This window comes from Rhinoderma darwinii, chromosome 2, assembly GCF_050947455.1.
Source record: "Rhinoderma darwinii isolate aRhiDar2 chromosome 2, aRhiDar2.hap1, whole genome shotgun sequence".
In the NCBI taxonomy this organism is placed as follows: Eukaryota; Metazoa; Chordata; class Amphibia; order Anura; family Rhinodermatidae; genus Rhinoderma; species Rhinoderma darwinii.
The window spans coordinates 191,711,008-191,732,821 of NC_134688.1; the positions used below are offsets into that span (position 1 = coordinate 191,711,008).

General features: G+C 39.5%; 1 protein-coding gene across 2 annotated transcripts in view; it reads left to right on the forward strand.

Annotated features, from left to right (window-relative positions):
• The window catches only part of EDAR (ectodysplasin A receptor), a 131,493-nt gene that overhangs the window by 104,568 nt on the left and 5,111 nt on the right, over positions 1-21,814 (forward strand). Inside the window, exons 7-13 of one of the 2 annotated variants that reach the window (XM_075852653.1) lie at positions 3,293-3,379; positions 4,083-4,211; positions 4,665-4,736; positions 7,138-7,213; positions 8,764-8,923; positions 15,528-15,608; positions 21,729-21,789. In XM_075852653.1, coding sequence (XP_075708768.1) covers positions 3,293-3,379; positions 4,083-4,211; positions 4,665-4,736; positions 7,138-7,213; positions 8,764-8,923; positions 15,528-15,608; positions 21,729-21,789 — 666 coding nt within the window. The remainder of the gene's footprint in view (positions 1-3,292; positions 3,380-4,082; positions 4,212-4,664; positions 4,737-7,137; positions 7,214-8,763; positions 8,924-15,527; positions 15,609-21,728; positions 21,790-21,814) is intronic. The other variant, XM_075852654.1, reaches the window with a different exon arrangement.

Consider the following 21,814-nt stretch of genomic DNA (forward strand, 5'->3'; position numbering starts at 1 on the left):
GGGTAACGATCTAGCGGCCTCCACCTCATTAGTCCTTACTGCATTAGTATTAACGTGGAAACCTAGGACCTTAGGCCCTGTTATTTGGGTGCTTTTGGTAGTTTATTTGATACAGTATAGAACTGTTTTTTTGGGTAGTGTATGAAGGTATCATTTGGAACATAGTTAGCCACTATATAAACTATTAATTGGGCTCTGTGTATGGCACTGTTATTTGGGCAGCTGTATAGTACTTTTTATTGTGATCATGCTACTCTTTGTAAACTTTTCACAGTAGGTATACAGTTTAAATCTTTCATCCTTATCGTCTCCAAATATTAACCCATGAACCACTTCTTTCTGATTTTCTTATTTGGTCAACAGTGGTCAATACTCCTCCGATGACCAGGGTATTATTTCATAGAAATAATGTCTTTACCAGTTTTCTGTGTTCAGCTCATTGTTTTGACATTTTACAAGCCAGCCAGGTAAACTAAAGCTCTGGCTTTCAGCCGTCATTGCACTCTCCACAAAAATGTTACTAGGCAGTCAATGCCAAGTCTGAAAAATCTGAAATTGCCAACCAAGTCTTTCAGGCCACAGCAGGCCATCACTATCTCCTCGTATTTCCTTTAATTATCAGACTCAAATGAATTGATGTTTTGTCTGGTTCTCATATTACCAGCATGCTATGACTTGCTATCACTTTTAACAGGCTGTTCAGTGCAGTTCACCAGTGTTCCAGCTGAGATCAAACATTACGTACACTATCAGTTCTGATGACTCCATTTTCCCGTTGATCTCATCACCGGCATGATCACATATTGTATAGCACCTGCTTAACACAATACAGCTTTCATATAATCCATGAGCAATATTAAAGCAATATGTCTGGTGAAATTTTATGTTTTTGTATATCCTTTGTACAGAGAAGAATTTCTTTTCATTATAGTATTATTGTTGTAGACGATTTCTTGATGATTTATGCTAATTTCTTCTCAATAAAATTTTTCAAGGCGATGGGCAGCAGTTCTTTATTGTTTTGCATGTTTTATGTGAAAAAAATAATATTTTGTAATTGGTTTTAATTTACAATTTTGAACCATTTTGCTTCTGCAATTTGCTTTTATTACAATACATTGCAAATTGCTCGATGTCGTTCAATGTCAATCCCGACGGCTGGGCCTACTGTAAGCTCAGTCTGCTACCCCTCCTGTTTTCCTGAACGTGAATCTAAGCTCAACTCTGATCATATTTGATTTGATGATTCTAAATTAGAAATATGCCATTATATGGGATATCTGTAAGGGGGGGACATACACACAGCACTGTATGTCAGGTGAACATTTCAAACCACCATTCTACTGACAATGTTAATGTCAGCTCCTATATGCAATTATGTAAGGCTTGTTTCTCATGAGAGAATTTGTAAACATGTGTAATATGGATCCACAGTACATCTGTATGGTTACGACCAGTGGGTTGGAGACCCACTGTGCTAATCCACTGGTTTTGATGTCGGGCCACCACTAAGGGCATTATCTAAGTAGCCTCCCCAGTCTTAAACTTTAACTCCCATATGTGGATGTGGACTTCACTGCGGGGAGTCTACCATATCGCTACCTCTTGAGGTCCCGGTGCAGACCAGGATACAACTGTGTAGTACACCGAGGGTACAGACACTGGCAGATGATACCTTGGCAGACGGGTGTGGATACAGATTGTCAGTAGATAGTGGAATGCAGACTGATGGTGGTTAATAGGATACAGGCTGGTAGCGCGTACCGGCATACAGGCTGGGAGCCCGCAGCTGCATACAGGCCGGCAGCCCGCAGCTACATACAGGCCAGCAGCCCGTAGCTGCATACATTCTGGCAGCCCATAGCTGCATACAGGCCAGCAGGCCGTACCTGCATACAGGCCGGCAACGCGTACTTGGACACGGGCCGGCAGCGCCTAGTTGGACACAGCGAATAGGTGGATACAGGCTTGTAGCGGATAGCTAGATACAGGCTGGTAGCGGATAGCTGGATACAGGCTGGCAGCGGGTAGCTGGATACAGGCTGGCAGTGGATAGCTGGATACAGGCTGATAACAGAAAGGTGGATACAGACTGGTAGTGGATAGCTGGATACAGGATGCAGAAAGTGAGCACTAGCCCTACAGGCAGACCCAGCAGCAGAAGGAATTGCACATGAACAGTGTGGAGATGAAGGAACTATACAACATGTAGCAAAGGTAACCCGTCTGCTGGGAGAGATAGGACGCCGGCAAGCTCAGAGCTCTGGCATTACATGTATTACGGATTATATTTCATCAGTATGTCATTAATAGTGCATCCATATTGTGGATCAGTAATACTGATGGGCTGTCTTCTAGGGAAAAAGCTAAATTACATGTGACAGAATCTTTAATAGACAATTGCAATACTGATGGCATATGGAGAATATGCATATGCATCTGTATTTTGAACACTCTAAACTTCAATGGGCCTTTTTACATAAATGAAAGTAGTGCATGTTGTGTTTTTAAAATACGTGCATATCATAAACACCAATGTGAATAGCCCCTTAGATTAACATTTGATCCACATTCCGCACCAAGAAATACTAATGTAATACAGATGAAAAATATACTTGTGTGAAAGAGGCCTAAAGTGTATAGTAAAATGATGTAATGCCTCTTGTTTTCATTACTCAGTTTTGTGGATATGGTGTAGGCCATTTCCCATTATAAGTTATGAATGGAGGGTGTTTTGACAAGTTTGAGTCTTTCATGTTATTTTATAGACGTACTGAATGTTGTGTCTGAACTTCATTGTTTTATTGATACCCTTTATGTGGATGACAAATCCTAATGACAAATTTCTGGAGAGACATATTAAGTCTTGTGCTTATCTTGGTTATTCTCCAAAATCTACCTTTAACACCCAGATACATGGAGACAATTCATTACTGTTTAGGAAAGAAAACACTCAACAACATACGATCATCTTACCTATGGATTTGTTGATGTTCAGCTCTTATATTTAATGGGAATATGGAACATTTTACGTTAAGGTCTAGTTTGTAGCTGTAGATTGCTTTGTGCCACATTAATTTTGAACCTACCTGTATAAGTAAGGAGCGCTCATTGTCTCGTGCATATGAAAAATGAGTTTATGTTGACCCATCAGTGAATGCTGTATACTTTGTCACATAATAAATAACCACACAATTACTCAATAAATTATATATAGCTTGTGGAAGGATAAAGGTTTTCATGTATGTTTGTTAGAAGGCAAAATGTTTTAAATAATGTTGTTTTTTTCCAGGTATTGGGACTCCACACTATGTACCTGGGAGTTCAACAAAAGTTGTAGGCTCTAGTACCACCTCACCCTTTCAACATGCCCAAAAAGGTGAGATAAGAAAAATAGGAATTGATGAATCTGGCGAGTGTTGACTTCCTGTCCCTTTGCCACGCTTTCTATAGAAATGCATTGCAGGTCTTTCTGCATTACTTTTATCAAAATCCTTACATCATCTGGGCAATTGTACACCATACTGTTCTATTAACACTCTGTCCTGTCAGCTATCACTTGTCGTTCTTGTTCTTTCCCCTCCTGAACACTATTCCAATGCCAAGACTCAGCTCTATTTCCGTATGAGGATGTATTAACAACATATTCTTTGCAAACTGTATCCTACTATCTGCTCCTTCAGGCTAGGGCTTCACTTAGACTTTTTGTGGTAAAACTTTTTTTAATAGAGTAATCCAAACCTTAATTAGCGATTCGCAAGAGATTTCTAAGCGATTTCATGTTACTATATGGAGGAAAAAAGTAGCTTTTACTGTTTAAAATCACTCTGAAATCCCAGCATTTGGCAAATAAAAAAAGAAATCACTAGCGAGTCGCTTGACTGCACCCAATTCTGAAGAGATTTTCAAGTTGCTCAATGCCTTCCTATGGACAGTGATTTCTTAGCAATTTTTTGTATTGAGCAATAAAAAGTCTAGGTGTAGTGAATTTGTTTTAGATAATCATGGTTTAACAGTGAATACAGCTCAAAAATACATCCACTGTGCCATGTGAAATGAAAATGATTTCTTATTTTTCTTAGTGGATGTGCCAGTGCAGGGACATTTGGCCACTGCTCTCATTATCGCAATGTCAACAATATTCATCATGGCGATTGCTATTGTCCTCATCATCATGTTCTACATTGTTAAGACCAAGCCTTCAGCTCGAGGTAATGGAAATAGATTATATGACTTCGATTAACAGAATATATCAAAATCGTAGGTGCTTGTTTGTAGGCTACTTTAAGTGCATTATAAATCATTTTATATGGTATATTTTTACCCGTAAATTTTCACATTAGCAGTGATTGGGTTAAAAAAAAAAAAAAAAAAAGGTGAAAAGGAGCCTTACAGATATATACAGTGTGTGTGTGTGTGTGTGTGTGTGTGTGTGTGTGTGTGTGTGTGTGTGTGTGTGTGTGTGTGTGTGTGTATATATATATATATATATATATATATATATATATATCTTTCAGATATACACGACCAAGGAGTAATGATGGTTTCGTATGCTTCTGCATCATACTATTTTGTTCTGTATCTTATCGTATAATATAAACAGTAAATACTTTTTTTTTAATATAATGCAGATTCCTTTAATGACCAGTTTTTCTCTATATCAGCATGCTGTACAATAAATTCAAAGAACGTAGAAGCTCAGGCCAATCCACAAGAAGAGAAAAAGGAAGTGCCAGGTTAGTATTGGTAGAATTAACACAAGCATGAAAACGTTAACTTTCAGTTGCTACTTTAACATCTTCATAACTTTTATCGATGTATTTTATGGTATGTATTTTAAGGCCGTCTGTCATATTCTGTCATTTTCCCCAGACAAAATATGTGCTATTCTGTCCGGAAATATCATGGACACGGTGACGGAAGCCTGATGCAACCAATTAAAGTCAATGGGTTCCGTTCAGCGCCGTTCGGTTCCGTCATGCGTCAGATCCGGTGGCTCCAGTTTTTGTTGTTTTTCTCCTATAATGGAGCAGAAAAACGGAAATCCCTAACACAGATGTGAACAGAGCCTAAGACATTTTTTCCTTTGGTTTCTATAGCTTTTTAGTTAAGTTAGTGCAGACTTAGCGGAAAACAGCTGTGCGGAAAATAGCTTACAGTGCTGAATTTTCATTCCACAGCATGCACAGTCTGTTCCGGAGAAGCAGCGGATTTTCACTGTGGATTTCAGCCTTTGCAATGCAAAAGCTGAAATCTACAGCAAATCCACTGCAAAATCCGCCACGTCTGGACGAGCCCTCAAATATGTTAATTTTGCTGCAGATTTGTTGCATATTTGCAGCAAAATCTGCAGTGGAAAACTTCTGCTACATCTGAACGTGCCTTAATAGAGTCAATTTTCAATTGACAATTAGACAGATGCCAAGATGAGTCTCATGTCTGCAGAATATTGAACCCACAACTACCAGATCTTCTCAATCGGTTCAACCCTATCTAAAAAAATGCTAGAAAGTTTCTTATTAACCATGATCAAGGACAATTTATTTTTCCTGTGATCAAGGTTAATTGTGGTGGTCTTCCATGCTCCAGTTATTGTAATTCTAGCAGCCAGAAACATAAATGATATTCATTTTTGGGTATGCTTAGGTATACCGTAGTTCTTCCTTTTGGGATTTAAGGAGAGAAATGTGTATTACAGACGGCAAAGGATAATAAGAGACAGGTGCACCAGATGTGTAATAATAACCCTATACCCCCCTCCCCAGCCCTTAAAACAATAAAAGACTAATCCAGGGAAGATACATGCTAGTCTCTGAGGTGTTAAAAATCATGGCATTCTGTCGAGGCTGTAGTATTAAAGAATTTATCAATAGATTCAGCCATATCTTTCTATTCTCTAAAAGAAACAATGTTTTATTGATGAATTCAGTACATAATCTGTATGCAGTAAGGGTTTTTTCAGTACCTAAAAAATTGATGGCCTCTCCTCAGGATAGGCCATCAATAGCTGATTGCTCGGGGGTCTGACTCTTGGGATCCCGCCAATCAGCTGTTTTGGAGGTAATGCAGCGCTCGTACGAGCTTCCCCTTCATTTCTACTTGCTCACTGTGAATCATCGACACAGATGTAGCGGCAATTCACAGTATTGCAGCCTTCTCCCATTGAAGTGAAATAGTATGAGCACTGCACCCCCTTCACAACAGCTGATTGCTGGGGGGTCCCAGGAGTAGGACCCCGACCCATCAGCTACTGATAGCCTATCCTGAAGATAGGCCATACATTTTTAGAGACTGGAAAACCCCTTTAAGCTCCTAAACTTCCTATAGTGGTAGCTGCAGGCAGCCAGAATGGTATCATTTATTTATACAGGGGATAGTATCATTTATCCAAGATGGGATGGAACTCTGTATAAGAAAAATGGAGATCTGATTGCTATAAGCCATATTAAGAGGTTAATCAGCACAGTGTTTTGGACCAAATGGTGTTCAAGGGTGGACATTCACTCTAAGGGGAAAAAAATTGCCTAGCACTTTCTCTGTGGAACCAAGGACTTGGCACCCCAACTTTTGGTAGACTTCCCTACCATCCATAAATTCCCGGAGAGTCTACAAAACTAGATAACGTTTGGACAGTATCTGTAAAAATAAATAGATGCATCCATGATTTTTTTGTTTTAAGGTGGTGGAGGTGTTTGTGCAGGTTATTGTGATTGTATTTATTATTTTCAGTTAAAGCTGCTGATCATATTAGTATTCAGAGCTTTAGGTACTGTATGTGTTACTTACAATTTTATCATTCATCTTGGGTATTTAAATCTGTTCTTAAAATGTTGTTAGTCTGTGATTTTTTACTAAATTGCCCAGAAAAAAAAAAGAAAGTTGCAAACGGTTGGACTTTCATTGATCAGACTTATGACATATGTAGATTATATTATACAAAGGTTTATTGATGGAAAAATGCATTTAAGCTTATAAAGTGTTTGACCACAGTACTTACCATATGAATACTTATATGTATATTGCTAGTGCATACCAAAGTGGAAAACTGCATACCAAGCATATGAATACTTTATTTATATAATGACTACTTTTGTACTTTAATACTTTTGAATCTTAAAATTGAATAATGTTTTACAGCGGAAAATGTCATCATCTATGCGGAAAAAGATGAATTTGAAAAACTCTCAGAAACACAGACAAAAACTGAAAAAAGGTGAGTACATGGACTGGTCAGTTATTACATAGTTAGTGGGTTGAAAAAAGACCTAAGTCCATCACGTTCAACCTTTTTATACTTACAAACCCCAATTGATCCAGAGGAGGGCAAAAACCACCCTTTAAATGGCGGAGACCCAATTCGCCATGAAGTGGGAAAAATTCCTTCCTGATACCTGCTGGCACTTGGACAGATACCCTGAATCAACATTTTTTATTAAAAACTAACCCTGTATATTGTGTTTTTCATGGAAGATGTCTATTCCTTTCTTAATTCTATCCACGCTTTCAGCCATCTCTAAATCCTCTGGGAGCATGTTCTATAAATTTAAAGTTCGGAGAGTAAATTAATACCTTAGAAATTTGGCCCTGCCTTTATCCAGGTTCTCTGTTAGGTCTGCAAAAAGAATAACTTATCGCATTGGGTTTTATGTGGACCATTTACATATTTATATAAAGAGGTCATATCCTCCTCAGTCTTCTCTTCTTTAGGGTAAATAAATTTCGTTTTGCCAACCGATCTTCATAACTAAGATGTCCCATACTACATATTAATTTAGAGTTCATCTTTGAATTCTCTCCAGCTCTCGGATATATATTTTATGGACTCTTGCCCAAAACTGAACTTTTATATTTTATTTTGCAGCTGAACCAGTGCTTTCTAAAGGGGCAAAATAATACTTTAATTTCTAGAAGCCATGCCTTTCCTAATACAAGACAATATTTTTTTAGTTTTTGATGCAGCAGACTGGTATTGCTGCGCTATAATTTAGTCTATTATCAACAATTCCACACAAATCCTTCTGCACTGTAGACTCACCCAATATTGATCCATTCAGGGTATAAATAACTTATATATTTCTTGCTCAAAACAGTATAACTTTACACTTGTTAATATAGAACCTCATTTGTCATTTAGATGGGTATCCAGGTCACCCTGTAGGGATAAGACATTTTGTACAGTATCTACAACACAACTGAGTTTTGTGTCATCTGCAAATAAAGTCCAACTTCTAATAATTTATAAACAGTTATGGTCGCAGTACAGATCCCGGGGGTACTCCACTTATAACATTAGTCTAGTTTGAATAATAATTATGATAATAGTAATCTATTGAAATAAACATGATAATGGTATGACTAGGAGACTGCCCTCTTCCCTATGTTAATCTATCGATCAATCTATCTATCCATCTAATATCTATCCAACTAGTACCTATCCAACTATCTATCTATCTATCTATCTATCTATCTATCTATCTATCTATCTATCTATCTATCTATCTATCTATCTATCTATCTATCTATCTATCTGCCTTGTATAAGTTCCATGAAAGGATACTGAGAGTCATATCTAAAAATCTGGGGCCAAACCCAATAAGAACATGCCTTAATTTCCTAGAAGAATATTTGGTAAAATAAAAATATTGCCTCTTTTCTTTTGCCTCTTTTCTGATGTTCATTTCAACATACCAGATAATGAATGATTTCAGAACATGATAGCGGTATGCAGGATTTAAAAATAAATCCTGTTTTATCTTTTCCCAGTGAAAATGATGCCTCTTCTGAGAATGAACATCTTCTGAGCCGGAGTATGGACAGTGATGAGGAAGCAGCACTTGACAAACAAGGGACACCAGAACTCTGTCTCCTATCTTTAGTTCACTTGGCAAGGGATAAATCAACTGCAAATAATAAACTGACTGGGGTAAGAATCTCTTCACATATGAAAAAGATCAGCCTTTGTTATTATCTGGAGTTTATTTAGTCACTGTTCCAAACCAGTAGTGCCAAGACCCTTACTAAAATGAAGGCTAAGATTCTCTCAAGAGGGCTGTCAAGAGGGGCAGGCGGGCAGCTGCCCTGAGAATCACTCTTGCTTTAAATGCATGAGGGTCTAGGGAACTTGTTCATTGCTGGAATGAACTATGTGCTATATGATAAAGTCATTATCATAGAACTGAATACAACTTTGAGATACCCTTACACGAGCCACCTCCAGTTTCTTTCTGAAATTAGTATACTTAGAGGCATAAAATGAAGCACCTGGGCCCGAATGCAAAATCTGTACCAGGAGTCTGCACCTACCACGTGCCATTTATAATACCAGTGTCTTCTTATGTGGCCGAGGGACCATTGGGCCCTTTAGGGCAATAGGGATTGGGTGTTACTGCTACCTCTGAACTTCCTATAGCTATGCCCCTGAGTATATTATTCTAAATATACAGTCAATAGGACTATACAGTACACAGCTTTTCCCCAGAAAATGCTAACCATCATTGCAGACTCATTCAGCTGTCTCAAGCCTTTACCCAAAATCACAGAGACCAAGCTAGACAGGCATATTTAATATATTTTTACTGAGATTTTTAAGCCAGTCACAAAGCCATTTACATTATCGTAGATAGTTTGATGACAACATGAGTGAGTAAATAATGAAAGTAGGAAACTTGGTGATTCCAAAAGGATATATCATATGGATGGGTTCTGTATGTTCTCTTCTCTAAACTCATCCTATATTTAGAAAATAATTAATTGTTCAATGTGATTCATAAACCGTGTATTTGACAGTTGCCTTAATGTTAGAGCATCTAAGAGATGGCATTGAGTGAAATGCACCCACTCAACAGACAATCAATCATACGATGGGGTAGGACTCATGCACATGACAATATTACGGCTCCATACAAGCTAAATCTCTGCATGCCTTACAGATATATATATATATATATATATATATATATATATATATGTACACATACTCACAAGTCCTTCTCAATGAATTAGAATATCATCAAAAAGTTAATTTATTTCAGGAATTCAATTCAAAAAGTGAAACTCATATATTCTATAGATTCATTACACACGGAGTGATCGATTTCCAGCATTTTTTTCTTTTAATGCCGATGATTAGGGTAACAGTTAATGAAAACCCAAAATTTTGTATCTCAGAAAATTAGAATATTATATAAGCTCAATTTCAAAAAATGATTTTTAATACCGAAATGTTGGCCTACTGAAAAGTATGTACAGTATATGAACTCAATATGTGGTCGGGGCTCCTTTTGCATGAATTACTGCATCAATGCGGCATGGCATGGAGGCGATCAGCCTGTGGCACTGCTGAGGTGTTACCAATGCGGCGTGACATGGGGGCGATCAGCCTGTGGCACTGCTGAGTTGTTATGGAAGACCAGGTTGCTTTGATAGCGGCCTTCAGCTCGTCTGCATTGTTGGGTCTGGTGTCTCTCATCTTCCTTTTGACAATACCCCATAGATGCTTTATGGGTTTGGGTCAGGCGAGTTTGCTGGCCAATCAAGCACAGTGATACTGTGGTTATTAAACCAGGTGTTGGTACTAATTTCCTGGTAGATGCTGCGTTGACTCTGGATTTGATATAACATAGTGGACCAACACTGTGGCGCAGTGGTCCAAAGTCCTGTTTTCAGATGAAAGTCAATTTTGCATTTCATTTGGAAATCAAGGTCCCAGAGTCTGGAGGAAGAGTGGAGAGGCATCAATCCAAGTTGCTTGCGGTCCAGTGTGACGTTTCCACAGTCAGTGATGGTTTGGGGAGCCACGTCATCTGCTGGTGTTGGTCCACCATGTTATATCAATTCCAGAGTCAATGCAGCGGTCTACCAGGAAATTTTAGAACTCTTCATGCTTCCCTATGCGGACAAGCTTTATGGAGATGCTGATTTCATTTTCCAGCAGGGCTTGACACCTGCCCACACTGCCAAAAGTACCAATACCTGGTTTAATAACCACAGTATCACTGGGCTTGATTGGCCAGCAAACTCGACTGACCTAAACCCCATAGAGAATCTATGGGGTATTGTCAAGAGGAAGATGAGACACCAGACCCAACAATGCAGATGAGCTGAAGGCCGCTATCAAAGCAACCTGGTCTTCCATAACACCTCAGCAGTGCCACAGGCTGATCACCTCCATGCCACACCGCATTGATGCAGTAATTCATGCAAACGGAGCCCCGACCAAGTGTTGAGTGCATATACTGTACATACTTTTCAGTAGGCCAACATATCGGTATTAAAAATAATTTTTGAAATTGGGCTTATATAATATTCTAATTTTCTGAGGCACTAAATTTTTGGTTTTCATTAACTGTTACCATAATCATCAACATTAAAAGAAAAAAAAAACGCTGGAAATAAATCACTGTGTGTAATGAATCTATATAATATAGGAGTTTCACTTTCTGAATTGAATTCGGGAAATAAATTAACTTTTTGATGATATTCTAATTCATTGAGAAGGACTAGTATATATGGTAGTGATATATATGAGTGATAATAACCTGGTTTGGACTCTTGTAATATTATAGAGCAGTGCTGCCGTCTCTGCATTTTAAAACATGAGCCATGATGCGCATTGCTAGGAATCTTCTACATACCTGCCTTGTTATTTGCACAGTACATCTTCGTAAACAGTTTAAATCATCTGTCTTCTTTATATATATATGGTGAGCAATTGAATAGTTGGCACTAATTTTGGACAGAAGTATCTCAACCACAGTATAGTACACTACACCATTTATCATATTTTGAGTTTGACAGTTTTTACCAAGACTACCCAGGACAAATTTCTCTTTGTTAGTGCATGGCAATTGGATGTTACCCAAACCCATAACACTCAGAAAACCCTGCATACATGCCTGTCTTGTTTTCCTAAGCAAAGTAAATTCTTATTATAACAATTAGCTATTTGTACTGTGTTTTTGAAATGATTTAGCTACTAAATATTACAAGAAAAAGAAGACAGTGTTTAAGGTTTAGACGCTGGCTCTTGAATTGTTTTTTACAATGTTATTTATTGCTTAACCTAAAATCTTAAATTGTACTTGCAGAAAACACATTATATTGCAGTAGTGAAGGTATTCATTCAAACCATATATAGACTAAGCTGAGAGGGATTGTATCAACATGTCTGGCTCCTCTGGAAGTTGCAGCCAGCCACATATTTCATTGTAGTCTCCGCTGCAGGGGAAATGTGGTACTAATTGTCCATGGTCAAGTCATCTTGGCTAATAGAAGGGGTCCTGAGAAAGGGACCCTCCCTCTATGAAGTCCATATGTTCTCAATGGGTATATAGAAAGGGGTTGTGATCATGAGACAATCCATTAAATGATTGATTTACTCTAAGAAATATTAAATCCTAAAAAAACTGTTAAAATTGTAAACACAAAGTTGACATTTCATGTGTAATATGCAAAAAAATACCAACCCTGCATTCTACTGAAGCTAACCTTCCAATTATTTGAACTTTAAGGACAATGACCTGATGGGATGTTATATAGATATAAAGGCTGTGAATAGTCATTTTACATAATTTGACATCACTGGACCCTCTGCACAAATGCACTTCATAAAAGTGTGGTGTTTATACAAAGAAAATCTGACAAGTTATGAAACATAGAGAAGAACTTATGAGTTAGAAATGTACCCCCTTATTATGGGTGAATGCATTTTCAACTGCTTTTGCATATACTAAAATAAGGGTTTGACTAATGCCAGTTGCCAAATACCTTTTTACAATTTGTTTCTCTATAAAAGGCTAGAGATTGTGCTCCTTTCACAAGCTTGATATTGTGTACAATGTATGAAATGACACCCAAGCATATGTACTCTCTCTTCCTTGATTTATGAATTACAAAGAAGTCACACTATCCTGTAACCTGTGGAACCAAGGTGTTCTTATGTAGATGATACATTTTGTGGAACAATCATTTTGAGTCTTAGTAAGTGTTCAACACTTTAGGTGATAAAAATCTTCTGGATTTTTAGATCTCAAAGACATCTATGGCTACGGATCATCACTAGGGCGTCTTGGGCGGCCGCCCGAGGCTCCCTGGGGGACAATGTCCGCCCAAAATACAATGCTGTTTTGTCACGTTTTTTGCAGACAAAAAACGCAACAAAACTGCATTGTGTATGTCCCGCATAAGGACCTGCAGACATAAGGTCACATGACCATATGTCTGCAGTCCTTGTTACTGTTTAGAGACCTGCTGGTCACATGACCGCAGGTCCTAGATCAGCAGCAAGACTCCATAGGGAAGATTGCGAGGTGAGCTGCTAGGTAAGTATAAGGGGATAGATTTGTTTAAGAGGTCTGTTTTTATTGGGTTTGGGGTCTGTATTTAGGAGGTTGAGTCTGGGGTCTGTATTAGTTTAAGGGGTCGGTATTTAGGGAGTCTGCATTAGTTTAAGAGGTCTGCATTTAGGGGGTCTGCAATAGTTTAAGGGGTCTGTATTAGTTTAAGGGCTCTGTATTTAGGGGGTCTGGTCTGAGGTCTGTAACAGTTTAAGTGTTCTGGGGTCTGTATTTAGGGGGTCTATATATTTAGGGGGTGGAGAAGGGAGGCCCATGTTTGTGGAACAGCCCAGGGTCTATGATCTACTTAATCCACCACTGGTAATGCAAATATCCCCAGCTAACTCTCCACATAACCCTATACCCTTTCCGTTGGTCAGATGGGCTACTCCCCTTGCAGAACAGTAAAACACAAAGATAAGGTTGAGAGAGAGAGAGATTATTTATTAGTGTTTTGTCTGTCTTACCTTCAACTAGCCATATAGATTAGCAGACTACCAACAATCTAAACTGGCAACAAACCACTGACAATATAATGTCTATGAGAACCACCCAACAATCCCCCAGGCATATCCTGTTAGGATAAAATACAGATCGGACAGGTTGGATTTTTCAGGGTTACATTTTTGTTTTCCCTGGAGATAAGCGCTATTGGAGGTAAATATGGTTTGTTTAGGGGAGCATGATCTTTCTCCGGTGCTGCTTGGCGGATGAAAGGGCATTAGGCAATCTACACCAGTAGATATGTAGCGCTGCTCGGCTCTTCCCGTAAATTCCATAGAACAGAATGGAGAGAGCCGCATGCATATGCATCAGCCTGTCCACTAGTCCGCACCTGGAATTAATAAAAACGGGTGTCCCGTTCTCAATATAGGTGCGGGTCCCAGAACTGTGAATTTGCCATAAATGTCGAAGTGGGAAAAACTTTAAGAATAATGTAGAGGCTCTTGTGTTTGTTTTGTATATACATGTTTTAGTTGATGTCTCAGTTATGGGTTGTAAGCCATCTTGGTTCCTTCTTCCTCTCCGCTATGATTCCCCTAAGGCAGCCCACATTTCCCATCAGGCCTCTAGCTTTTCAGAGGCAGAGAAGGGCAAGGTCTCATCACATTGCACTTGCTTTGCTCTGAGTAACAACTAATTGCAGAAAGGGATAGATCAGTGACATAGAGGTTCTGTAACCTAACACGGCAGAGTCTCAGTGTATTCGTATGTTATGCAGCTTCACACTGCTCTCCCTGCCTTCTGCTTGTAATAGATTAGTGACATACTATAAAACTGCTGTCCCCTAACTCACAGTGCAGATTCTTCGCGTATTCCTTTGTGATGCAGCTTCAGCCTGTCTCCTTTGCCTCCTTCTAGTGATAGATTTCTCTGTCAGCTCTTACAAGCAGGAGGCAGGGGAGAGCAATGTGAAGCTGCATGTAATAGAAATACATTGGACTCTGCACACAGCACTCACAGATAGTATAGACAATGTGAGTCAGGGAGTTTTATAACTCTGCAGCTAATCATTGTATGGACTCACCTATTATATAAGTGCATTTCTAGTCCCTTAGATTGGGCAAAATTAATCTATTCAGCAGCACTCTATGTATGGGTGACATACAGAGGGACAAGGAGGGTGGAGATGGGTGGGGAGAAGACGGGTCTCAGAGCTACAAGGAGGGATTTGATAGGTGATAATGTAATACTGTAGTTCACAGGAAGTCAACCACACAGGAGAAATTACCTCATGTCGACACATGAGAGCATGGTCTATTTTGGTGGTCAGATCACATGACATGGCTGCCCATAATGAAAGGTTTAAAATGTATAGGTGTAACTGAGCTGGGAAAAAATTAATTACACTGCTAGAATATTTCTGGTATGTTAGCATTATATGTTCAATAAAACAAATTGCCAAGGTGCTTCTTTAAATGAAGTTTTTCATGTAGTTTGCTATGTAAGTACAATTAAGTATAATTCCATTAACCTAGAATATCATTATCTGGCAATATGTTTCTGGCACAGAACTGCCTTATAATCCAGAATCTCACAAATCAGGAAAGATAAGATTGAACAGTGAAAAACAATTAGAAAACTCCTTTGACTAAAAAACATGTAGGCATTTATTTGTTTCTAATGTATTCAGTTGATCTAGAACAAGATTAACTGAAGCTATGCTTCATTTTACTATGTGCTTTTTGAAAGTTGGTGACCAGAATTGCACCATGTATTCCCGAAGAAGTCTTACCATGGACTTATATAGAGGCAAGGCTATACTTTACTCACGTGAGTCTTATCCTCTGTTTGAATTTAGTTTGTTGGCTTTGGCTGCCACTGACTGATATTGCTTGCCGCTGGACAGATTATGAACCACAGTTACACTTAAAGACTTTGCTATAATTTACCTGTGCAAACATAGCCCCCCCCCCCCCCCAAAAAAAATGTGACCTTTAAACACCCCAACTAACAATCTTATAATTTACTATATATCCTGCTGCAGTCCCGTATATAACTAACCATATCACACTCCATTGCATTATACAACCTCTAAGAGCCTCTGTCACTGTTTGATAAATTCAGAAGTTTTATTAGCCTATGATATATGTCCTTGCTAATATAAAATGTAAAGATGTCTCTTACTGAGTTGTTTTTTTTCCCCAGGAAATGTGAATTAGGTCGCCCAGGAGAGGGGCTGTCCCAGAATCTACAATTATCACCAATCCAGAAGATGTATGATAATTGTCTGATCGCTGGGCAAACCACCACTGGGACCTCCACAGTTCAAAAGAACGTGAGCCCCGAACCCCTAGGCCTTCCTCACTGCAATCTCAACAGTGAGGAGAGCTTAAATGTACTCGACTATTTCAGTCATAGACCAGTGACATAGCTAAACACTCGTGGGGCCCAGGGAAAAAGTTCTTCATGGGCACCCCCAACTTCTATTCATGGCTGATCCTTAATTTTCAGCTGCATCTCTCGGTCTTTTAACCGACTTATCGATGCAGCACCAGTAGGCAGTGACGTTCCTAGAGTCTTATAAGATCAGGGGCATATGCTTGTGTCCCCCCCAAAAAAAAAAAAATATATATATATATATATATATCGTAGACCGAATATCTATAGACTATAACTCCTATAGCTATGCCACTGGATAGGATTAGATACATCGGCTCAGCAGACAATATCACACATGATAGAATTAGCTACACAGCTCAGCAGACAGTATCACACATGATGGGATTAGATACAGCAACTCAGCAGACAGTATCATACATGATAGGATTAGATACATTGACTCAGCAGACCGTATCACACATGATGGGATTAGATACATCAGCACAGCATACAGTATTACAAAAGATAGGATTAGATACAGGACCCCCCTGGAGTCAGTATCACACATAGGATTAGATAGGGCAGCTCAGCAGACAGTATCACATATGAGAGGTTTAGATACAGGACCCTCAGTAGTCAGTTTCACACATGACAGGCTAAGTTACATGGCCCCAGCAGACAATATCACACATGAATGGCTAAGATATACAGGGCTCTAGCGGTCAGTATCACACAAGATAGGCTTAGATACATCGGCTCAGCAGACAGTATCACACATGATAGGGTAAGATACACAGCTAAGCAGATAGTATCACACATGATGGTATTAGATACACAGCTCAGCAGATAGTATCACACATGATGGGATTAGATACACAGCTCAGCAGATAGTATCACACATGATGGGATTAGATACACAGCTCAGCAGATAGTATCACACATGATGGGATTAGATACAGCAGCCCAGCAGAGAGTATCACACATGGGATTAGATACACCAGATCAACAGACAGTATCATACATGATAGGATTAGATACATTGACTCAGCAGACAATATCACACATGATGGGATTAGATACATAAGAACAGCATACAGTATTACAAATGACAGGATTAGATACAGGACCCCCAGGAGTGAGTATCACACATAGTATTAGATACGGCAGCTCAGCAGACAGTATCACACATGATAAGCTTAGTTACATGGCCCAAGTAGACAATATCACACATGATCGGCTTAGATATACAGGGCTCCAGCGGACAGTATCACACATGACAGGCTTAGATACAGGGCCCTTGCAGTCAATATCAATATACTTACCCTTCAGGCGCAGTGCCGGATCCTGACACCGTTCAGCATCTCGAACGGCGTCAGGATCCAGCGCTGCGCCCGAAGAAGACCTGACTCAGGGGCGAGGAAGGGTAAGTGTACTCTTGTAGCAACAGGGGCCCATGTAGTTTACTACTTAGGCCCTAGTTTCTACTGTAACTGTGGACAGACATGATGCGGGGGGCCGTGGGCTCTCCTGGCTTCAGGGCCCGGTTGGAACTGTATCCGTTGCTACCTCTATAGCTGCGCCACTGCCATAGACTTCGAATGGAGCATCAGCATGCATGCTCGACCGCCGCTCCATTCAATGTCCCCATACAGTATAATGCCCCATAGATGCCCCCATACAGTATAATGCCCCCACAGCTGCCTTCATACAGTATAATGTCCCAAGACATTATAATGCCCCCACAGCTGACTTTATATAGTATAATGCCCCCTTAGTTGCCACCATTCAGTATAATTCCCCATTAGTGCCAAATAAAAAAATAAATACTCACCTATCCACGTTCCCACGATGAGTGGAGGAGATCCCTCTGCTCCTCCGCTCTGTGCTATGAATGGCTCAGCGCAGACACGCGCGATTACATCACTGCATCGCGCCTGCCGCTCACGGCCGGTGTTACTCAGTGAATCCTGGAGCAGGAACGGTTCCCTGCTCCAGCTTTGGATTCAACTGTATCGGCATCCTGAGGACGCAGATACAGTTGAAACCAGGACATATCACCGGCCGCCCAGGACAGCAGGACACCGCCTGGAATCCGGGACTGTCCTGCTGAATCCGGTAGGGAGGTATGCCACTGTATATGACAAGAATGGAGGATATAAATCTGTAGTAATCCCTGCTTTTTATATTCAAGAGCAGGGTTACATCTGTAGTAATAAGTAGTTTGATCCTATGTCATTAATGGCAGTCTGGGTATAGCGTGTTTGGTGAGAAGCTTCCGAATCTCAGAACAGCAATACAATTAAATGAAGCACGTAACAATTTCAGGTTTTTTTTGCAAAAAGGATTTTTGTTATTATATCAAAAAGATTTGATTAACATCAATAAATTATAGATCATTTATATTTCAACTTCACCCATGGTGCCAAAGTCCATAGGAATTGCAAATGGATTTTTTCCATGGATTATGGATCTTGTGCAGAGACTCCACGAGTAGGGAGGATTGGTGTCTGTAGCCTTGGGCGGAAAATCTGAATCATACCCGCAGGTATACGCACGCAATTCCGCAGCTAAGTGCATTTTTTGATACTTTTTTGAGGTGCCGTTTTTACATTCTGATGCGGAAATAGGTGCGTTTTTATGCTGCGTATTTTCGGTGCGTTTTTCTTTATAGCGAGACAGATACAATTCACAAGCGGAAACGCAAGATAAATTGACATGCTGCGGATTTTAAAAAAAATGTACCACAGGTCAATTTACGTGCAGAAATAACCTGCATCGTGTAGATGAGATTTCTTGAAATCTCATTTACTTTGCTGGTGCTGTATTACGCTGTGGATTTGCCACATGAAAATCCACGCGGCAAATCCGCACTTAATAAGCAACGTGTGCATTCAGCCTTAGACAGATTTATTAATTCTAAAGCTGGAAAATGGAGCAAATTTTGGTGCAAATTTACAAATGCTTAGAGCAGGCGTACATTTTATTTTCTTGCTGTAGGACAGTCCAAAATGTGCAATATTTATTAAAAGAAGTTCCCCATTTAAGAAATTTGGTGCAATTAACTCCAACTATCTTTTTTTAAAAACTGGTGTAGGAAATGTCAGTCTTAATAAGTGTGGGCCACAGTGCCCCCACTACAGTGTGAGTAACATAGCGCCTCGAAAGGTGCCATTGACACAGTGCCCCCCATTACTGCCAACTACACAGTACATCATTAGCACTTACCGGCCACATTAGCGCATTCCTTGTCTTTCCCAATTGAAGATACATGTAAGCAGCCATCCAATGGTATCTAATGAAGGCACTCTGTTCTCTGCGGCTGGAGGATGCATGTATTTCTAGGACAGGCTTGTCTATGTCCTGATGGTTGGGGCCGCACAAATGGCATCGTGACAGGTTGTGCACCCCTGCTCTAGAGACACATATTCAGAAATCTAGCTCCTCAGTTCGACATTTTAAATACCCACTGCATATCTCATAGTGTTCACAAAACACATTCTTATAAAAACAATAATAATAGTATACACTAACTGCTTTACTACCATATAGTACTATAGTCAAACAATGGTAGTATCCGGATAACCAAACAAATCACTAATCCGTAATTTAAAGGAGTTTTCAAGCCCTAAGTATTTGATGGCCTATCCACAATATAATCCGTTATATTAATATCAGACCTCTAACTCAATTTAGACCAAAAATCAGACCAAAAATAAATTAATATTAAGACCCCAGACTAGATTATATACTTATCCTCCTTGCTCCCGATTCTTTTTGGGAGCAACACACTACAGGGTCAGCAACGACAGCCAGAACTGAACAAGAGCTGGGAGCAAGGAGAGGAAATATACAGGCCATTATCTATTGTATCAGTCCAATAGATAATGACCAATTAAATTCCCCTGCAACCTGGTAAAAACTATATATGACCGGGTGACTGAGACTAAAAATAGAGTGAATCCCTGCAAAACTTGAAATCCCTGCGAAAGTTGACATTTCTGCTGTTCAGCTACCATTTAGTCACCCCCCCCCCCACTCCTTTTATAATGGCAGATGTAGGTTTGGTGGAGGCCACCATCCCACCTCTCCGACTCGGACACACACCTAACTCGCTTATAGCAGCCACGTTATTAGATTATTAAAAATGTTGCTTTGTTTTTGAGATGCAGCATCTGTGCATCCACTATGCATAGAAGCTGCATCTGTGCTCAAGTGGCACGTGTGTGCATCTGACAAACAGGATCACCCAGCTGGACTGACGGATTCGGGTTAAAGCGCTGAGATGCCGCTTCTATTCATAGTGAATGCACAGAAGTTGGTTCTCTAAAACAAAGATGTATTAGAAATTCTATTTTTATTGCATAAATACATAAATTTAAAACAAAAATTACTGCAAAAGTTTTCCTATCTTTTTAGGGTACCCGTACACGATATGGCTTAGTCGCGCTAGTGGTAGCTCATGGTTTTTTGGCCGCGCAGCCTTTACAGGTTAAGCACATTGAATCCATGTGCTTTATTTCTATAGGTCGCATATCCAAAAACCGCATCACAATTACCGCGGCTCGACCTCATTGTAAACATACACCCTTAGTTTGCTAATCTGTTCCACAGCAAATTGTCCTCTCGCAGAATTGGCATTGTTGTGTGAAAGGGAATAGCACCTGCCTGGGACTCTCAGCCTCTGGCAAGCCCAGGGCATGTACATATAGGTTGTAATGAGTTGAGGAGCATGTTATACGATTTTATTTTTTAACCTGCTTATTGCATCCCTGTTCACATTACAGCAATATGTTGTGCCATAAGGTTTTATTGAGTTGTCATATGCTTCAGTCTAGCACTTTGCATTATTCACATTTACCCTTAAATGTGCATTTCAATGTCTCTTGGCAGTAAAACACTTGCATGTCATGTGTCCATCTCTGCATTCAGTATAAACTAGTGCACCTATATAGGACAGCAATAGATGGATGAGGTTTTGAAGAAAAGATTGCGTCTGAATATCTGCATTGCATTTTGTACTGTACCTGACACCACATACTTGTTTTTTCTGTTAACTATACCCGTACATTTAGTGAACATCATCTTATTAGACCTGATATTATACCAGTAGTTACTCAGCTAGAACAACTTATGTTGGACTGGGATATGTAGAACCCACCAGTAAATTATTTTACATTGGTCCCATATATTAGCTGAAAACAATAATATTTGCTGTAGAAGACAGATGTGATTCTGCTCATATAGACTCAAGTATTATTGGATATATACTTTTATTGGATATATATTATTATTGGATATATATTATTGCTTATATACTACTAGAATGAAATAATCATATTTACCCTATTTACAATGGATGGGAAGACAAACTTTTGTCATGGCATTTTATGAGCTGTAACTATGTTACCAAGGTGACGTCTGTGGGCACTGCCCCTACCAAATGGCCACTTGATCCTCCAAGATCATGACACTCTGATTACAAAACTAAGCAATAGTGGCATATCTTACATTAACTAGATAATTGCTTTTGGGAGCCAATAATATTAAAAGCACTAATTCTTTTCTCCACAGATTCAAAGCCGTAGGAAAAAGATCCTAGACCTATATGCCAATGTATGCAATGTTGCAGAGGGTAAGTACACAATGTTACATAAGGT